This window comes from Euprymna scolopes, chromosome 18, assembly GCF_053919585.1.
Source record: "Euprymna scolopes isolate OS-2025 chromosome 18, ASM5391958v1, whole genome shotgun sequence".
In the NCBI taxonomy this organism is placed as follows: Eukaryota; Metazoa; Mollusca; class Cephalopoda; order Sepiida; family Sepiolidae; genus Euprymna; species Euprymna scolopes.
This window is the reverse complement of record NC_136499.1, coordinates 45,848,462-45,867,760: the sequence shown is the minus strand read 5'-3', so window position 1 is coordinate 45,867,760 and position 19,299 is coordinate 45,848,462. Positions and strand designations below refer to the sequence as shown.

The 19,299-nt window shown below is 35.4% G+C and overlaps 1 protein-coding gene across 4 annotated transcripts in view; it reads left to right on the top strand.

The window, feature by feature from the left end:
• Positions 1-19,299, top strand: part of LOC145297612 (acetylcholinesterase-like) — a 1,140,889-nt gene that overhangs the window by 955,386 nt on the left and 166,204 nt on the right. For all 4 annotated transcript variants that reach the window (XM_080143678.1, XM_080143677.1, XM_080143679.1 and 1 more), the window contains one exon: positions 6,504-8,086. In XM_080143678.1, coding sequence (XP_079999804.1) covers positions 6,549-8,086 — 1,538 coding nt within the window. In that variant the 5' untranslated portion in view covers positions 6,504-6,548. The remainder of the gene's footprint in view (positions 1-6,503; positions 8,087-19,299) is intronic.

The following is a 19,299-nucleotide window of genomic DNA, read 5'->3' as shown; positions in this document are numbered from 1 at the left end:
TGTGCAGCTGTCATTGAGAGCAAAGATTCATTTACTAAATATTGATTGTACATTTTTATTGTTTTTTTTTTGTTGTTTACATTGTATTTCTCAATTTTGTCCCTTACTTTTGGACGTTCCTATTTTGAAAATAAATAAATAATTGTTATAATTCTTTTTCTATCCTTTGCAAATGATTCAAATTTTAGTATGTTATTATGGATGATAACGACTACCAGTTGTTTAAATTTCAACTTTTCACAGTTGTTATTTCTAACAAATATGAGATTTTAACATTTTGTCCCTTAGTTTTTGACGCTACTGTATACATATATATACATATATACATGTTTGTGTGTATATATATATATATATATATATATATATATATTTACTGGAAATATACTATTTACATGTAATCTTACATTTGTTACATTTGATGAGTAAAGTTGGAAAGGAAATCTCCTTAGCGCTTGTCTAGCATTGAATTGCTTAAGGTCACCAGTGTGTTGTTCTATCAACAAACCCTAATAACTTTTATTATGAAAGACCAGTAAAAGAAGTCGAAATGTTTTACTTTGTTCGTCTCCATAAGTAACGAGACCAAGCAAGCCACCCAGCTAGGCAAACAAAACGAAGCTTAAAACAACCTTTATAAAAAGAGAAACATTTTTTTTTTAAATTTTCTTGTCGTCGTATGCTGTTACCATTACCTACGCGTGTAGAGTTTCGAAATTACAGATCACTATATTTAAGGAGAAGGAGGAAGAGAAAAGGAAGAAAAAAGAGGAGAGGGGATGTTTATTTTTTATAATATTTCTATTTGTGTGCTGACTCAGCGTGATGGCCACAAGTTCGTGTTCGCCTTGCCTGATAACATTTTTTAAGAAATGTATGTGCGTAGCGAACAGCTTTGCATAGAACTAATCCCATTTTTAAATGACTGCAACCATGATTAAAACAGAAGACCAAGTCTATACCATTGGAAGTAACAGTCGCTGCAGGTGTTTTATCAGTTTTCCTTCCTGTAAACGACAGCCGAGACAAAGGTTGAAGCGGGCCTCTCGCTCTGTAGTTTTACCGTCCCTTTAAACATGCCAGTCAATTTCAAACACCAACTTGAATAAACCATAGCCTGATGTATGCACACACGCGCGTGCGCGCACACATGCGCACACACGCACGCAAGACTGTTCCTCGAGGAATCTACATAAAGGAGAGTTATCTGTGTGTTCGTGTGGGAAGGTGTATGTCCAGAGAGAGGAATGTGTTGGGGGGGGGGAAGAAAGAATGGATTGGGTAGAGGAAAGGGAAAACGAGAGAGATGTTTTAGTAAAAATGTGTTACTGTTTTACCCCGGGCAACACCAGGTAGCCGTGAAATTATATGATAAATGATGTAAAATGATTACATCTGGTTTACATCTGGTTTACATCTGGCATCAATGACGTTTTCTAAATCTCTGCTTATTCTAGCAAATTTTAAAAAATTAAATAAACAAATGAATTAATAGAAAAGAAATCATTATAGATACCGCCATGGTAGTGGGTCGGGTATGACTCATGCGTACTGCTTTTCTTCTTCGTAGTCCAGGCTTGAATATATCGTCTGATGATACTTTCCTTGGAACGGGTATCTGGAGCCTCTTTTTCAAGAATGACTACAAAGACGATTAAAAACTTTAACTATATAGATATCTTCTTTTGTTCTTGAAGAATTCTTTTCTTCAGTTAAATTATCTACACGTGAGTCTAAAACTCACATTAAACAGGATCTGCCCTTTGTTTTTATTATGAAGATTTTTACTTAACAAGTGATTCGAAAACCGGTAAGACTACGAATATCGTTCACAAAAGTAAAGCCTCCTATTTTTGGTTTCTCGACAAAAAGAAGGTGGATTTGTAAATTAATCTTTGTCCGTTTGTCCGTTCGTCTGTCCGCACTTTTCTCAATAACTACGCTTTGGAATTTTGGAAAATTTCGCACAAACATAAAACATGATATGAGTAAAAAAGTAACAGAACGGATTTTCGGGGAAAACTCCGGTTGCTCCCCTAGGGCTGCCTTTCGGGTTAAAATGGATAAAATTGACACTTTTGTGCTTATTAAAAAAAAAAATTGATGCCTCAGATTTTTATAAAACTTTCTGAAAAGTTGTAACTAACTGATTTCTATATAATTTTGTTTGTCTATACTTCGTGATAACACTTGGATGTGCCCCAGGGGCTCTTTTAGGGCTAATAAAAATACTCCATTTTTGGGACTATTTTACCATATTTGTCCCAAATTTTCTGTGTATGTCTATTTAGCAGTTTTTCATGGTGCTGAACTCAAATTTAAATATGTTAAAGTCTTGGGGATTTGGGGGGGGGGCTAAATGTCGTATATTAGTGCATGCTGTATGATTTTTCAGCTTCAAACATGTAACATGTCACACAATTAAATCAACCAAGTAGATCAAATGTATTTATACACTTGTGTATACTCTCCAGCAAAAATTATGCTTCCCAAGTGTTCACACTAATATTCATACAAAATAATAGATTTACATCAGCACATATTTTTTATATATAAATTATTACGAGGAACGTTAAAAGGTAATGCCTCTCATTTTTTTTTTCGCCCCAATGGATCGGAGGGGATTGCAAATTATATTGTCATGATAACTGAATTTATGCATTCATGGCCTGAAAGTTTCATATATCTGTAGCAGATATTGACGGTGTGAAACTCTAAGAAAGCAACCCTTGTCATGGACGTGCGTCAGAAGCGGAGATGCGTAATAGAACCCCTCGCAAAAGTGCGTTAAGAATAGTGGTGACTATAGTCAAAAAAAATAAATTTTGCAGCACAAAAGGTCGTTCGTTTTAATAGTACCGCTCTCGTTTTCGTAGCTTTTCAACCTTTTTAGTAAAAAAAAAAAATAGGAGGCTTTACTTTCGGAACGACCCTCGTATTATAATTTCTGATACCCCCCACCCCACTTACACACAAAAAAAGAACATATTTTAAAGCCTACACAGATTTTTCTCGCATTCTTCTGTGACCGCGAGATTTAAACATTATCGCAACTTTTGTTTCTTTTTCTCCTTTACGCACGTATACAGAGACGTGCTCTCTCTCTCTCTCTCTCTCTCTCTCTCTCTCTCTTTCTCTCTCTCTCTCTCTCTCTTTATATATATATATATAGAGAGAGAGAGAGAGAAAGAGAGAGAGAGAGAGAGGGGGAGGAGAGAGAGAAATATAAAGGAACAAACCGAGTTATGTGTTCATCAATGTTTCGTCTTTATTTCGAGACTTCCTCTGGATGAATGAGATTAAGAAATCAAAAACACCAGTACAAATATTTGAAAAATTTTTATGTGTAAAGTGTGACGCTGTTCTGTTTCAGAAACGGAAAAGACGTTGGAAATTTTTTTAAGAGAGGGAGATTTTTAATAACGTCATATAGTCGTTAATGTTTTTTTTTTTTAAAGATATAACACAGTTAATGTTCTTTCTGGAAAAACTATGTTAAAATTCAAATATAGGAGTGTAACAGAAATGAAATGAGTGTATTTTTGTTATGTGATTTAGTGATTGAGATTATTTGTATTAATTATTAAAGGAGGTGTTTCTGTAATGTGAGAGGGTTACCCTGTGTCTACAATTAAATTATGTTCTTTTAATAGAAGTTTACTTATTAATGGCGCTACAATATAGAAACTTCCACGTTGTTTAATTGTGCTTGAATTTGCGATAAGCGCTGATTCAAGAAGTCTCCGGTGCGGTTTATTTATATTTATAGAGATATGTCTTCATCTTATGTCAATATGCATAAACCGTTCACAAATTTGCTTAAAACTGTCGCTTCAATGGGCTTCAAGCATAAGATTACACTCGAAGAACACCAGCACATTGTTACCGCAAATAATCGAGATATTTACATGCGTAGGAGACATACGGGGTGAAACCCCAACCATCAACCAAACATATAGGTAGATAGCCTTGCACGTGCACACGTTGATAGGCGAGAAAACTCTTGCAGGGCGATTAAATGTGTGTAGGCGTCGTTTGGCAAGGAGCCATCAAACTTACGCTAACGGCTAAGGTGTCATGCTTAGTGGTAAAGTACCTCGCTTTGGGGTCAGGCTTTTAGCAAACAGTAGGAAATGCCATTCACTAACAACCCAAGTATACTATACTAACGGTTGAACTGGGCATTTTATTCTTTACACTTACCAAGGTCAAAAGCCTCTCCAGGATAAGAGTTAATTAGAATATCAATTGGATGCTAAACTGTAGTATGAGAGGATTAAAAACCTATGGATCGAAAGAACACAATTTTATGGCAGAAGTATTTGTTGACATTGAGCTTTAAGGTGACTATTTTTTTTTTTTAGTTTTGAGGGAAGCAATATTATGGTCATGTGTTCCACATTTTCTTGGAAAGAAACTCTGCTCATGGAGAAAAACGCTATTTTCACACACGCTCACATACACACATCTCTCCCTCTCTCTCTCTCTCTCTCTATATATATATATATATATATATATATATATATATATTTGTACCGCAAATAATTATATATATATATATATATATATATATATATATATATATATATATATATATATATAATTATTTGCGGTACAAATATTAATATTATGTAGACTATATTTATTTTTTAACAAAATGAATTAAAAATTAAAAAAAGACTAAAAGGGCTAGCTAACTGATTTCGAACCTCGTTCAATAGAGTTAACTCGAGGTTAGGGTTACGATTAAGAAAAAAAAAACTTAATGGAATAGATATTATAGTTAGGGAAAGGGGGAAAACATAATCAAATAGAAGTCAATTTACTTGATTACTCCCTGGCGCTCAGCGTGTGGCAACTGAAGAAAGCATAAAGTCGTTCCATGATATAAAACTACATTGTTATAATGTGTATCTATATTTTGTCTTCCTTAAACAAAATCTAATTAAATCATCAAAATAAATAAATTCGTCAATTTTTGCATTTGGCACCTTAAATAGAAGAGATGTCCATTATAAATGTAATTAATGGATGAGCACGGGAAATATAATTACTTTATTTATTCGTATTTAAAAAAAAATTGTTAATGTTGTTAATATTTCAAATTACTCTTTTCTTTACTTTAATTTTTAGTAGTTATATGGAACCCATTTTATATGTAGAATTTTTATTTTACATAGGAGTCACCACTTATCAAGGCCCTGGGGCCACTCGAGGACAAGTGTTATTGCGTGTACAGTAATCAATAGTGTAATATCCTAGCAGTTGTTATTAATGGAAATTTGGTAGATTGGATTACTTAAGGGACGGTTCATCAAGAATTTGTTTATGTTGGACTTGAAGACAATCAAGTTGTAGTCAGTTGGGAAGCAGGCAAACGGAAGAGAGTTCAACGGGCGTGTAGTTCTAAGAAATAAGCATTGTTCATGAAATGTACGTTATGATTTGGGCACAGTTAAAGAGTGGGGAAAGTTATTAACAGTGGTTTCAGCTAGACGGGTGTTTTTCGAGAAAGACTGGCGAGGGGGGGGCAGAGACTGGGGCTTTTAATAATTCGGATTATTTGGATTGTTTGCACTACTGTTATCATCTTGAGTGTTATTTTCACGTTTTGGTTGATATACACTCCGACTTTATTTGTGTCAACTCCGAATCTGCACGGAATTTCGAACAGAACCCTTTATTTAATCTACGAAGATAGCATTCTCTCGTTCTGTCAGCCATTGCCGGGTAGAAGTAGTAATTCGTAATTGTATGTTAAGGGTTGCCCGCACTGAGGATTGAACCTTCAACTCCCAGAAGAGAGTAACTTTATGAATGAATTTTACCAAATACTTAATTCGTTGCGTCACGTGACGAAATAATCTAAATAATGCGAATAATCAATCTTTCGTATTATTTGGATTCAACGGATTACTGTTCTCATCTTGGGTGTGATTTTAACAACGTTTCGGTTGATGTAATCTCCGACCTTCTTCAGGTGTATCTTGTCGAACTCGCGGATGTTTCTGTCGAACCGCGGGAATTTGGACGGAATTTTGAGCGGAACTCTTTATTTGCTTCACTCGAGTAGCGTGCTCTTGTTCCGTCAGCCATGACTGGATAAACGTCCTAAGTAATTCGCAATTGTATTTTTTCGGTCACCCACACTGAGGATTGAACCTTCAACCTTACGAAGAATATCACGTTTTACAATTGATTTTTCGAAGTACTCTAACCACTGCGCCACAATATCTAGTTTCCGGGAATGGCATCCCAGAAGCCCCCTTACGGGCCCGTGGCGCAGTGGTTAGAGTGGTTACATCGACCGAAACGTTGTGAAAATGACACTCAAGATGAGAGCAGTAGTCCGATGAATCCAAATAATACACATAACCAATCCTCATCTCAAAAATTCAGAAACGTCTAATCAATCTTTATCCAAAACGTAATTTTTCAGAAACGTAATTATATACCCCTTTCTTTGAATTGCATTATTTATTTCATTTACTTTTTGTATTTTTCAGGTGAGAACAGGATAGGCAGCAACCCAAAAGCTGGATGACGTCATTATGGAATTAAGTCACCCAATAGACTTCCTACGTGTTTTCGGAGTCTATATTCTATGCTTGTTTGTCCTCGCTGAAGCATACAATTCAGATCCAATAGTAACCACATCGAAAGGGAAGGTCCGGGGAATGCGAATAAATGTTAACGACAAGCAGGTGGACGCATTCCTTGGCATTCCTTTTGCGAAACCCCCGGTAGGTAACTTACGATTCAGACACCCGGTACCCAACGACCCCTGGGAAGGAATTTATAATGCAACGAAAAGACCAAACTCATGCGTCCAGGGATACGACAGGATTTTTAAAAACTTTTCCGGTGAAACGATGTGGCACGCCAATACACAGTTATCTGAAGACTGTCTTTATCTGAATGTCTGGGTGCCACGAAATGGTAAATCCAAAAAGAAAAAAGCCGTCATGGTATGGATTTACGGCGGGGGCTTCTACAGCGGCACATCAACCCTTGATGTGTATGATCCACGTTATCTGGTTTCCGAGAATGACATCATTTATGTATCGATGCAGTATCGAGTGAGCGCCTTCGGTTTTCTCGCACTTGGCATCCCAGAAGCCCCCGGTAATGCAGGAATGTTCGATCAAGTTATGGCATTAGATTGGGTGCAGAGGAATATCAAGTTTTTTGGAGGTAATCCGCAAAACGTGACACTTTTTGGTGAAAGTGCCGGCGCCGTGAGTGTGGCCTTTCATCTCCTCTCGCCGCTAAGCCAGATGAAGTTTAATCGGGCTATCTTGCAGAGCGGAAGTGTGACCTGCGCATGGGCGGTGATTACTCGCGAAGAGGCCTATCGACGAGCGACGAAACTTGCGCGCCAATTCAAGTGTCCCGTTCTCGATACGGCCAACGATGTTTACCAATGCCTTAAAGCGCAACCCGCAGACGAGTTTCCTGATCATGTATGGTGGGTGGTCGAGGGGATTTCCCAGTTCCCATTCGTGCTTGTTGTCGATGGTACGTTTTTGGTCGAAGACCCATTGTTGTTGATGGAACGACAGAATTTTAAAAAAGTCCCTATTATGGTAGGGAGTAACAAAAACGAGGGAACATATTTTCTTACATATTTTCGCCAAGATATTTTCAGTATACAAGACAACGCTCTTATTAGTAAATCGGTGTTTCGCCTGCTTCTGGATACGCTTGTCGAATACTATCCTAAATATCCACATTACCTGAACTCGTTCGGAAAGGACGCCATCTTATACCAGTACACGCACTGGGCAGACCCAGATGACATGCTACACAACCGGGACATGCTTGACCAGTTAGTTGCCGACTATCACTTCCTGTGTCAAGTGAATGAAATGGCCAACGCATACTCTGCTGCTGGACAGAAGGTGTACTATTATCATTACACCCACATTTCCAGCCAGTCACCATGGCCCGATTGGATTGGGGCCTACCACGCAGCTGAAATTGATTTCGTCTTCGGGGCACCGATGGATAAGAGCAAAAAGTATTTACCAAGCGAAGTAGAACTGAGCCGAAAGATGATGAGATTTTGGAGTAACTTTGCAAAAACCGGGTAAGTACCCCCCCACACCCCCTGTGGATTTAGGATATAGAGAAATCATTCTTAGTTGAATTGTTCCTCTTTAAATTGTTAATCTCTCCCCCCATCTCTCTTTATGTCTTTATCTCTCTCTCTCTTCCGCCACTCTCTCTTTCTTTCTTCTCCATCCTTCCTTTTTTTATATCTCTCTTTCTTTGTCTCTCTCTCGCTCTTCCACCCCTCTCCCTCTCTCTCCCTTTCTCCCCCTTACCTCCTTTTTATATCTCTCTCTTTCTTTGTTTCTCTCTCTCTCTTCCACCTCTCTCTTTCTCTTTCTCCCCTTCCCTCCTTTTTATCTCTATCTCTTCCACCTCTCTCTCTATATATATCTATCTATCTACCTATATATATATATATATATATATATATATATATATATATATATATATAAGATTTCTCTTAGTCTGTCTATCTATTTGTCTGTCCGTTCCACTTTTTCTCAGAAACTATTAAGTTGGTGCAAAAATAATGTCGTTTTCTGACTTGAAATTGAACGTCAAAAAACGACATTATTTTTGCACCAACCTAATACTAAGCTGGTTAGTGGGGCAGATTGCTGAAAAAAATCTTTCACTTGCTAATACAAGCATCAAAATTTGCCAGGCTTGCGTCTGCAGCCATCTCAAAACTGGCAGCCATCTTTAATTTTCTGATGGCTAACGTTCTTTTCTTGAAATGTATGTTCTGAACGTCATTTGTACCAATTTTGGTGCTTGTATCGCTAAGTGAAAGATTCTTATGGAATATTGAGATAACCTGCCCCACTAGGTCTGACTGAAAGTTTGTATGGACTTTTGTTATAAGTTGCAGCGTACTAAGTATTATGGCTTCAGTTCATCATTACCTGCAATATTCGTTTTTTTTTATATATGTATAAATATATATATGTGTGTATATATATATATATATATATATATATATATATATATATATATATATATATATATATATATATAGCACACTACCGACGGGGGTGAACATCTGGAAAAAGTATAAGACGGTGTGAGAGTACCAAAAATTTTGTTATAATGTTTAATTATGTTTGTTTTTATTAAAATCTAATTGAATAATTCCAAAATAAATTTGTAAAAATCCGCAAAATTTCGCATGACGCTTACTTTGAGTATCCGGAAAAAAAGTGATGTCCATTATAAACATAATTTATTAACGAATGGACACTAAAAATATAATGATAATCAGATAATGGCATTTTTTTTTTTTTTAATTTAAAAAATACAGTAAATTTTTAATATTTCAAATTATCCGCCCTTGGTTCAATTTTCAGTTAATATTTTTATAACTTATATTACCTTCAAAAATATGTGTCTTTTTTTTTTTTGTTGTTTGCTTTTTGTTATCTATTGTCTAAAGGACGGTAGTTTTTTTTTTGTTTTGTTTTGTTTTGTTTTTTTGTCTTGTCTGAGGATGGGACATCCTACCGGATGCCAGACATTCATCCTTTATTTTATCCATTTCGACCGAGATATCTTTTTCTAGGATTCTAACCGTCCAATCGTTTTTACCTTCCTTGTATTTATTTCACCTGGTATATTTGCCAGGTAGTTTTTGAAATTGCTTTTCACGAGTTCGTAGCTCTTATAATTACTCGATCTTCCTAAGATTCTTATTTTTTTATGCCGTACATAAGACTTCCCAATTCTAACTAACTTCTACTAACTTTGCTTCTTTCTCCTTCTACATATATATATATATATATATATATATATATATATATATATATATTTAACTTTAGTAAGTTTTAATAGATCAAGTTAACACTTGATTCTGTTATGCTTTAAATTTATATCCGAGGGCTCTTTTAAGAATAGATGTTGTTCCCTTTATACCTGCTATTTGTATTTCGTTACAGTTTGGTTTTCCAGGGATTGCTTCTAAGTATTTCTGAAGATTCTTTCTTTTTAAGCCAGTTACTCCTATCAAAACCGGTATAATGTTTATTTCTTTCAGAGACCATGTGGTTTTTAGATCATTTTTAGGTCCTGATATTTTGTTATCCTTGCCCGTTCAGCTCTAATAAGGCCAAAATCATTTGGAACTGTGACATCGATAATGAGTGCAGTTCTTTCGGGCTTGTTCCATATTACAATATCTGGTTTGATGGCCTTGTCTTGTGTGTGTGTCCAGTTAAAACTCCAAAACTCCAAAACAAATAACTGCAACATTGGTAAATTCTTGATCGATATTGTCCAGGATAAATAATTTAAAAATTTAGAAAAAAAATATATTCATTCTTTGGGGGTCAACTAGGCTAGGTTTAAACAGAGGACAGAGGAAGTGGTTGGTTTTTTAGCCATTTCCAATGTAATCTAGTATATGATTCCTATTTACAATTCCTCCCTACAGGACAGAGTTAGACACCAGGGTCGTTTTTTAATGTGGAGAAAAGGAACAAAAATTAAAATTGTCTCAGTCATGAAGGATTTCTCCTCCACTGACAGAGAACAAGAAATTGAAGTGCAGCATCTGAAGAAAAGATACTACACTTTGATCTTGTCCCCGAAGGCCAAGTATTATGTTTAACCTTCATTATTATTTTCATTAGAGAAGAATGGGCTGAGAGGGAGTTAAAGATGAGAGGGGCTGGTTGAAAATACAACGGGAAAAGGGGCCAGACAGAAAAACAGAAAGACTAGAGAGAGAGAGAGAGAGAGAGAGAGAGAGAGAGAGAGAGAGATAGAAGGTTTAATATCAAGATGTTACACACGCGTTTTAATCTTTTCACAGGCAACGCGGTGTAGTCCTGATATTTTGTTATAGAAATCGATATGTTAACAGTCGAACATACAAATAAGTTTAAACCTAATATATAAACGGTTATATGTCTGTCTGTCTGTCTGTCTGTCTGTCTGTCTTCATATATTCAAACTCGATCTTCACCGAAACTAAAAATCGCAGAGTAGCGCTAGGAGCCGCAAATGATTGGATTTTTTTACAGGCCGTTCTTTTATGGGTCATTTGTCCTATAAAATAATATTTAACAGGTCAAAAAAATGGTCAGAAGAAATCGTTAAACATTTTGTGCATTCCTCTTAGTTCATTTTTAATTTATAATCAGTTCATATGATTGTCACGTTAGTACAATGGTGACATCACTATCTTTAAATGTTACGGGTTCGGTTTCGATTCTAGCTGATGACACTATAATAATATATATGAAATCTTGATAAATTAAAATATTATATTTAAGCGTATTTTACACCCGGTCAAAGCCGGCCGATCCCCCCTCCCCGCCTTTGCTATTAAGTGTTAAATTATTCACAGGATCTAAAGACATCACAAAAATCTTTCTTCGATCCCATCTGGTGTCTTTGTGGACAATTATCGGTTATTTCCATTAACTAACTGAAATAGATTAGAACGTAAATAAACAAAGTTTCATTTTAAAATACTTTTTCTTTGTTTCATGAATATGATGCAAAATTAAACAAACAATGTCTCTATGCAGAAAATATTTTTAAAAATGTTTCAAACATTCAAGTAATTAAAATAATAGAGAATTTACTGTTTATTTTTGGGGGGAGGGGGTATGAACACATGTATTAATTTAAAAATTCGAATTTTCGATCCGTAAAAAAGTCTTCATCGGGAAAGATTGTTTTTCTTCGTGTTCTTAAACATGGTGGTATTAATAAAAAAAATAATAATTCGTTTAGATCTCTTAACGTCATTTGCAATTTTGCAAAACCAAACTTTCACAAGAAACACCCGTCTAGCAGAAAACATTATCAATAGTTTCCCCTGTGCCTAAACCTAAACGTAGATTTCATGGGCAAAGCTTCTTTCTTAGAACTGCACGCCTATGGAATTGTCTTCCATTTTCCTGCCTTCCAGCTGACTACAATATGGTTGTCTTCAAGTCTAACGTAAACAAGTTTTTAATGAGCCGTTCCATATAAGTTAAAAAATTTACCGAATCTCCATTACTAACGAGTACTATATTGTCCAATTGTCTACTGTACACTCTTTAACCCTTATCCTCAAGTGGCCTCTTGGTCTTAATAAGTGGTGATGCCTACGTAAAAAAAAAAGTTAAGAAGTAATCTGTCAGCAGACAATTTTGAGAACACCACTGCGCTGGCACTTTATTTATGACCTGACCTTATATTGGAAATGTTATTTTTTAGGGGTTTTTTTTTTCAGAGCAAAACATTGTAAATATGACGCTTTTTAAAATCATTTTTATAAGAAACCATCCCACAAGTAATATACCACTAGATGGGCAATGCCAGTTGGATACCACTAGTTCCCTACATAATGCGCTAAACTACAATATGTCTGTGCGTACTAGTGATGGGACGATTCCAATATTATTCTCGAATCCGATACAATTACCGATTCCGTTCTAAATTCCCGATTCCGATACAATTACCGATTCCGATTCTTTATAAATCTCTAAATATTTTAGTATAATTCCCCCCCCCGCAAAAAAACGCATGTAAAATGTGCATGTATTTCCTGAAACGTAATGACACACTTGTGACGAGGTGATCTAGAGATCTAGTCTTAGTGGAAGTTTAAATCAGTTGATATTCATTATTTTATTATTACTACAGGCAGTGGAAGATGTTTTACAAAAAAAAAAAATTACATAAAATACATAATTCGAGGAATCGGTTTTGGCATCGAAAAATGGGCTCAAATTTTCCCGATTCCGATACCGATTCTGATACCCCAAAAATCTCCGATTTTTTTTTTCCATTCCCAATTCTGATTCCGATTAATCGTTCTAACACTAGTACGTACGTTATCACCTTTCACACAATGAAGAAAAATATGAGCTCAGCAAAAATGGTGATTAATCTGATGTCGCTAAGTTAAACAATTCTCACTTTACCCATTTTTTTTTAAATGAATTATTGTTCCACAATCAAATTATATCATCCCTTCGACTAATACAGTTCAATTTTAAATAACATTTCAAAAGTCGCATACATATTATTGATTTACAGAATATTTAACTGCCGATTAAGAAGAAAACAGAAAATGCTTCTGAAAATAATTTAATTGCTACAATTTTCAATAAACAAAGGAACGTATATTCGTTTTCTTTGATTTAATGAATATTTAGCTGACAAATTATTTTTACGGGAGAATAAAGACTCATTTTATCTAAACAGTATTGACTCTTAAATTGACAATTATTATTTCAAAATATCATTAACAGTAAATTATACAGATTTATGAAAAAAGTCCCGTGAAATTTTCATGGGTTCTCGCAAGAGTAAATTGTGAATTGCATAGCATAGCTTAATCCGTCTCTCTCTCTCTCTCTCTCTCTCTCTCTCTCTCTCTCTCTCTCTCTCTCTCTCTCTCTATCTCTCTCTATCTATCTATCTATCTATCTCTCTTTCTTTCTTCCTCTCTCTTTCTCTCTCTCTATCTCTCTCTTTATTTCTTTATTTCTTTCTCTCTATCTTTCTTTCTTTCTTTCTTTCTTTCTCTCTCTCTCTCTCTCTCTCTCTCTCTCTTACTCTGATATCTGAAATTTGCTGTGCTACTTAAAGCTAAAACATCTAATATATACAAGGCGATATGTCTGTCGGTTTGTCTGTCTGTCTGTTTACCTGTCTCCATATTTTCAAACTCTATCTCCTCCGAAACTAAAAGTCGCAGAGCGGCGCTAGGGACCTCAAATGATTGGATTTTTATTGACTGTTCTTTTATAGGTCTTTAGCAAGTTAAAAATAGATTTTAAGGGGTCAAAAATGGACCAAAATTGACAAAATCGTTATACATTTTGTACATTCATTTTATCTTAAATTTTTGATTTTTGAGCAGTTTATATGCGTGTCACGTTAGTACAGTGGTAACGTCATCAGCTTTGAATGCTATAGCTTTGTTTTCGGTTTCGATTCTAATTGATGGCACCCAAATACTTTATTTTTTTACGTTTGAAAGCAAGACTCTATAATAATATATATGAAATCTGTACAAATTAAAATATTATATGTAAGCATATTTTACGACCGGGCAAAACCGGACACCCCCCTCCCACTAGTCTTATATTAAGAAGAAGCCTGATGTGTCCGTGTGAATTGATGCGATGAATAAAAGGTGTGTCAGTCTTGGTGTGTATAATGGATTATACACGTCTCAACTTGGCAAGACAACTTTGTTTCTTTATATAATTGTACGCAATATAATGAAGTTTGTTTTTCTAAATAATTTTATCAACAATGGCGGATAGTTTTTTTTTGTTTTTTGTTTTTATTTTTTTTTGTTTTCACAATTTTCCGACAAAAGGATTGAAGTTATCTTATTTCATTTCTACTTTCTTTTTAAACCAAACCCTATTGTTATAGTATCTCTGGCTGTTTACTGGTGCTACCAGATCAGGCTGTCTGAAGATACTGGTTTCCTGAGACGAAATACACCTACCATTGATGTTTTTTTGTTTTTCTACTTCCTTTTGCAAAACTTAATGATGTTCTGCAAAACCGAAACCAAAACCAAAAACCCACCTTTTCCCCCCTTTTCCTTCTTCCCATTTCCCCTTTCTCTTCCTACCTCCCCCACTTCCTCGCTGGTTTCCTAACTTAAAAGTTACCAAACATTAATGCTGTAACCCTTTTCCCTTTACCATTGCAAAACTCATTCATGTTCTGCAGGGCAGGGAACAAAAACGATAAAATTCACTATAAAACAACAAAACCAAACAACACTACAAACGAGCGATTGAAGATACAAAAAGCTTGAAGAATAAAAACCTTCTACAAAATAACTGGATGCAACATGAATACTATTTCCAAAATAACTAGATTCCGTATTAAATAACCCGAAAAAGGGTTGATATGTGGTAAAACAAAACAACCAAACCAATCTGTCTGTTTATTTGTCCAACCGGAAATGCAACTGAAAAGAAAGCCCTATATTAAGATCAAATATTTTTAATCGAGAAAACAATTTGCAAATAATCTGATATGATATTCATTCTGTATTAAAGTTTGTAAGATAAATATTATGGGGTCTTCGATCGCGCTGGGCATCCATATAAATCAAAGGCATTTCATTTTAATTTATTTCTAACTAAAAAATAATAAATTATTAAAATTTCAAAAAAAATATATGAGTCACAAGATGGGGATACAGCAGGTATGTAAAACATGCAGCCCGTGAGCCGCATCCGAGCCATTTAAAACCGATTTTCGACCCGCACAAACAACACCTTTGAGAAAAAGGAAGGGTATCAAAAATACGAGGGGTGTCGGAAAACTAGTAGCAATATCTTTTTTATCCTTGCTTCATGAATGTCTTTTTCACTTTGAATTCACTGATCGAAACTTTTAACATCCCGACCAACGTTTTTCGAGTAATGACTATCATAAAAGGAGTTGGATTATAAAAACTCGAGAGGGATTTATAATAATTCATGTTGAAACTTTTCAGAGAATCGCGTTGTCTGATCATTGTTTGACATCTCATAAATGTCAGAACTGCACAGAAAATTTCGTTTTGATTAAAAACTGTTGACAACAAGATGTGTTAAGCTGCACGACAAAACATGAACTGTGTTTGAGAACTTGTCTCTTTTGACCTATTTATAATTCGTGTGCATTAGATATGTTGCTCTTGTATTCGGATAGAATTGAATAACTGATTTAAAGTTTCGTTATCTTCAATAATATAAATCTCACCTGTCTGTTTAAATGTATGTATGTATATCTTGCAATGTCAGGTCATGTCATATGCTACTGGTACCATGTAACCCAGTACTACCTGCCTCATGGTCGGGTCACCGGCGACTAAACTGGTTCTCCCACCAGACTTGTTTAGTGAGGAGGGTAGCTAGTCTCCCTGAAGGATTAAAAACAAAACCTTCCAAAAGGCGAATGAACCCTTTTTCGGGGTCAACGGCCAACTAGCACCGTGTGTGTTTGTGTGTATGTATGTGTGTATTGGGGTGGAGAGGGATCCCGTGAGCCGTGGTGAAGGCAACCTTTCTAGGAGAAGCAAATCTCTGATTTAAAAAAACATAAAGCGGGAGACCAGTACCCGCATTAAGCTGGTCTGCAGTTTAACTTGTTGCTGGCTATCTTGCTCTTGCTTTTTGCTGGATCTCAACATTTTGAACCGAGAGAAACTTAGCTGTCGTACAAAGCTAAAACTCTGTAACATCATCTGTGTATAGATACTTCCTCAGGCATTTGTCTATTAAAATGGTCCTGTGACGATAGAAGTCATCTTTGGGCTCATGAACTTTAAGTGCCAGAGGGAGTGGCACTCGTCTGACAAGACGTTGCAATCATCATATCTCGCAAAAACTTTTGAGAGAGCCGACGGATTTTCACGAGATTAGTACCGTTTTGAAGCTCAACCCTTTTGACTACAAATATCAAAAAATTGGCTAAAAATATTAATTTCTTCACCCTGAACTAGGCACTTTTCTATAGGGAAGGGTCGCTTTTTTCGACCGATATTTTCGAAAGTCATCGCCTCTTTTCGATTTTCAAGCCTTAATTTAAATCTACGTCACTTCCGGGTTTAACGATAGGCGCAACAGCTAATACGTCACTTTTTTTTTTTTTTCGTATTCTTTTCCTCCTTCGCGGTACGGGTCCGAGCCTGCCTGCCTACTACAACTGTTTTTTTTTTTTTTTTTTTTTTTGCTCACCACGCACCTCCAAACACTCGGGCAACGCCTGGCACCCAGGCTAGTATTGAAATAAAGAACACATTCACATTTCATGATAATTTCTTTTTGTTAAACTTACCTGCACGTTTGTACTTGTATTCTTGAATAAGAACAAAACTTGCATATTTCTACATTAAAAAAAAATATATATTCTGAAATATATTTTTTTTATCAAACGACTTCAGTTTTAATCTGAATCTGCTGATCTTATGACAACACAAACTGACTCTTTTGCCCTCGGGCGATATTGAGTTTGACATGTGTGGAGTAGATTACCCTTCCCTGTCTTGACAGAGTTCACAATAATCTCCGAAATCTGATGGGGGAAAATCATCGATTCTTTTCTATTGCTAGTCTCCCCCCCCCCCCATCTCTCTCTCTTTCTCTATCTATATGTCTATCTATCTATCTCTACTCTAGTATACTCCATTGTGATTTTAATGGAACGTGCTCAGCTCAAATCTTTGGTTCCTCCTTCTAAGACATTCACAGCAAGAACTCATCCTCTCCCACAACAGAAAAAGAGTTTTATTTATTCCTCTATATACCTAGCGTCAGGCAGAATTTCCAAAGATAGAACTTCTATGCAATTCTTTCCCTGTTGAACACATTTACGCGGGACTGCTCCATTCAGATTTCAACATATTCGTCTTCAAGTCCAATGTCAACAACTCTAATGTAATAAACCACCCCATAAGCAATCAAACTAAGTTCACTCCTTTGATCAATTTTAGTACTTCTATAGTGTTCTCCATCTTTCAATTGACAGTCATTTCATTTCATTAACTTTTGTCCTCGACTAGCTCTTGGCTTTGATAAATGGCGAATCAATAGAGAGAAAAAAGGAAAAGGTAGGTATCAGGAATTCATAGGAGTACTCGTTCATGCCTAGATAACATAGTCGTAAACCTTTATGTTGATAAATACAATAAATCCCCGTTATATCCAAGCAGTTTCTTTTCAACAACTATAAACTTGAGGAACTCTCTTCCTGCTGACTGTTTTCCGTCTTGTCTATAGCCATGATCTTTTCAACATTAAGCTAAATAGGTATCTCCTATCTTTGCAATAATCATCTTACGTTTCTGTTAGCTCTTTACATCAAGTGGCTTTATACGTAGTCTGGAGTGATTTCCAGAAAAAAAAATATGTCTTCTAATTAATTTTAAAAACAAATTATTGGTTTCGTATAATTAAATAAATATTTGCGGTTAGATTATTTGTTTTGTAATTCTCCAGATAACGGTTCGATCTCATATGGCGTACTCTTTGACAGGTGGCTGAGGTACGTTTTAGCTATACCTTCTGGGTAAATTTGGATAAAATGAAACAAAGATATGCAGTGCCTGTATAGCGCGCAAAGGGTTACAGTGTTGTATATTGAAGCGTAGATATGCCTCGCGTGGCTGTGACTTGATAACTTAAAGCGGACCCTGTTTCCTCGACTAGACGTCAGTAAATGCAGACATCTCGACTGCTCGTAAGATACAAGCCTCCATAACTTTAAATACACATTAATATAGATCTGTTACTATAATTCACCAAACGTTGACGTGGCCGTGGTTAAAATAAATAAATAGAATATGGCTGCTCGTACTAAGTTGCAGCAATATAGTATATATGATGTATTGATATATAATTATAATGGAAACAATACCTTAAAAACTAAGTTTATCACTGGATCATTTTATTTTATTTATTTATATTGCTCGATTTAAATATTCTTATACATAAATTAACCCATTAAGCCCCACTGTTCTATGAATATAACAATAAATTTCTCTTTATAATCTACTAGCAGTTCAGCCGAGCTTTGTTCGGGTCGTATGTACTGTTTATATATATATATATATATATATATATATATATATATATATATATATATATATATATATATATATATATATATAATGGCGTAATACAGACCAATCAACATAATGATTTTAAAAAATAAAAAATGAAAATAAAGATTAGCTAACCAGGTTTCGTTCCTCGCTCAACAGAGCTCAATCGAGGAAAATACGATTTTAAAAAAAGTCATGAATATGGGGGAGGGAGGGAAAAAAAGCGAAAAATAAACGGGGGAAAATTACATAGAGACTAAATTAAGTCCTAAAAGATTTTCTTTTTGCTTGCAAAGAGAAGGTTTCAAAGACTTAAAAACATAGTCTCTAGAATTTTTAAACGAAAGGGCGAGTGCGACTTACTCAAGATCGTAAACTTGTCAGCACTGAAATTCGTGGCACACGCATGGTTATTTATAAGGTTCTCGCAAATCGCAGAACCATACGTGTTATTCAGAACATCCGAGAGTCAAAAATTTGCATAACGAATCTTTGATGGTGCATGTTGTTTCAAACGGAAATCTAATCTTTGCGATGTTCGCCCAACATGCACTGCAACTACATTTAAATTAATAAATAATAGAATTATTATGGTGGAGGGAAGAACATCTTGCCAAATTGACGACGACATAGGTCTAGTTGAAAAAATAACACGTGGATTCAATGCAAAATAACACCGTTAAGTTTAT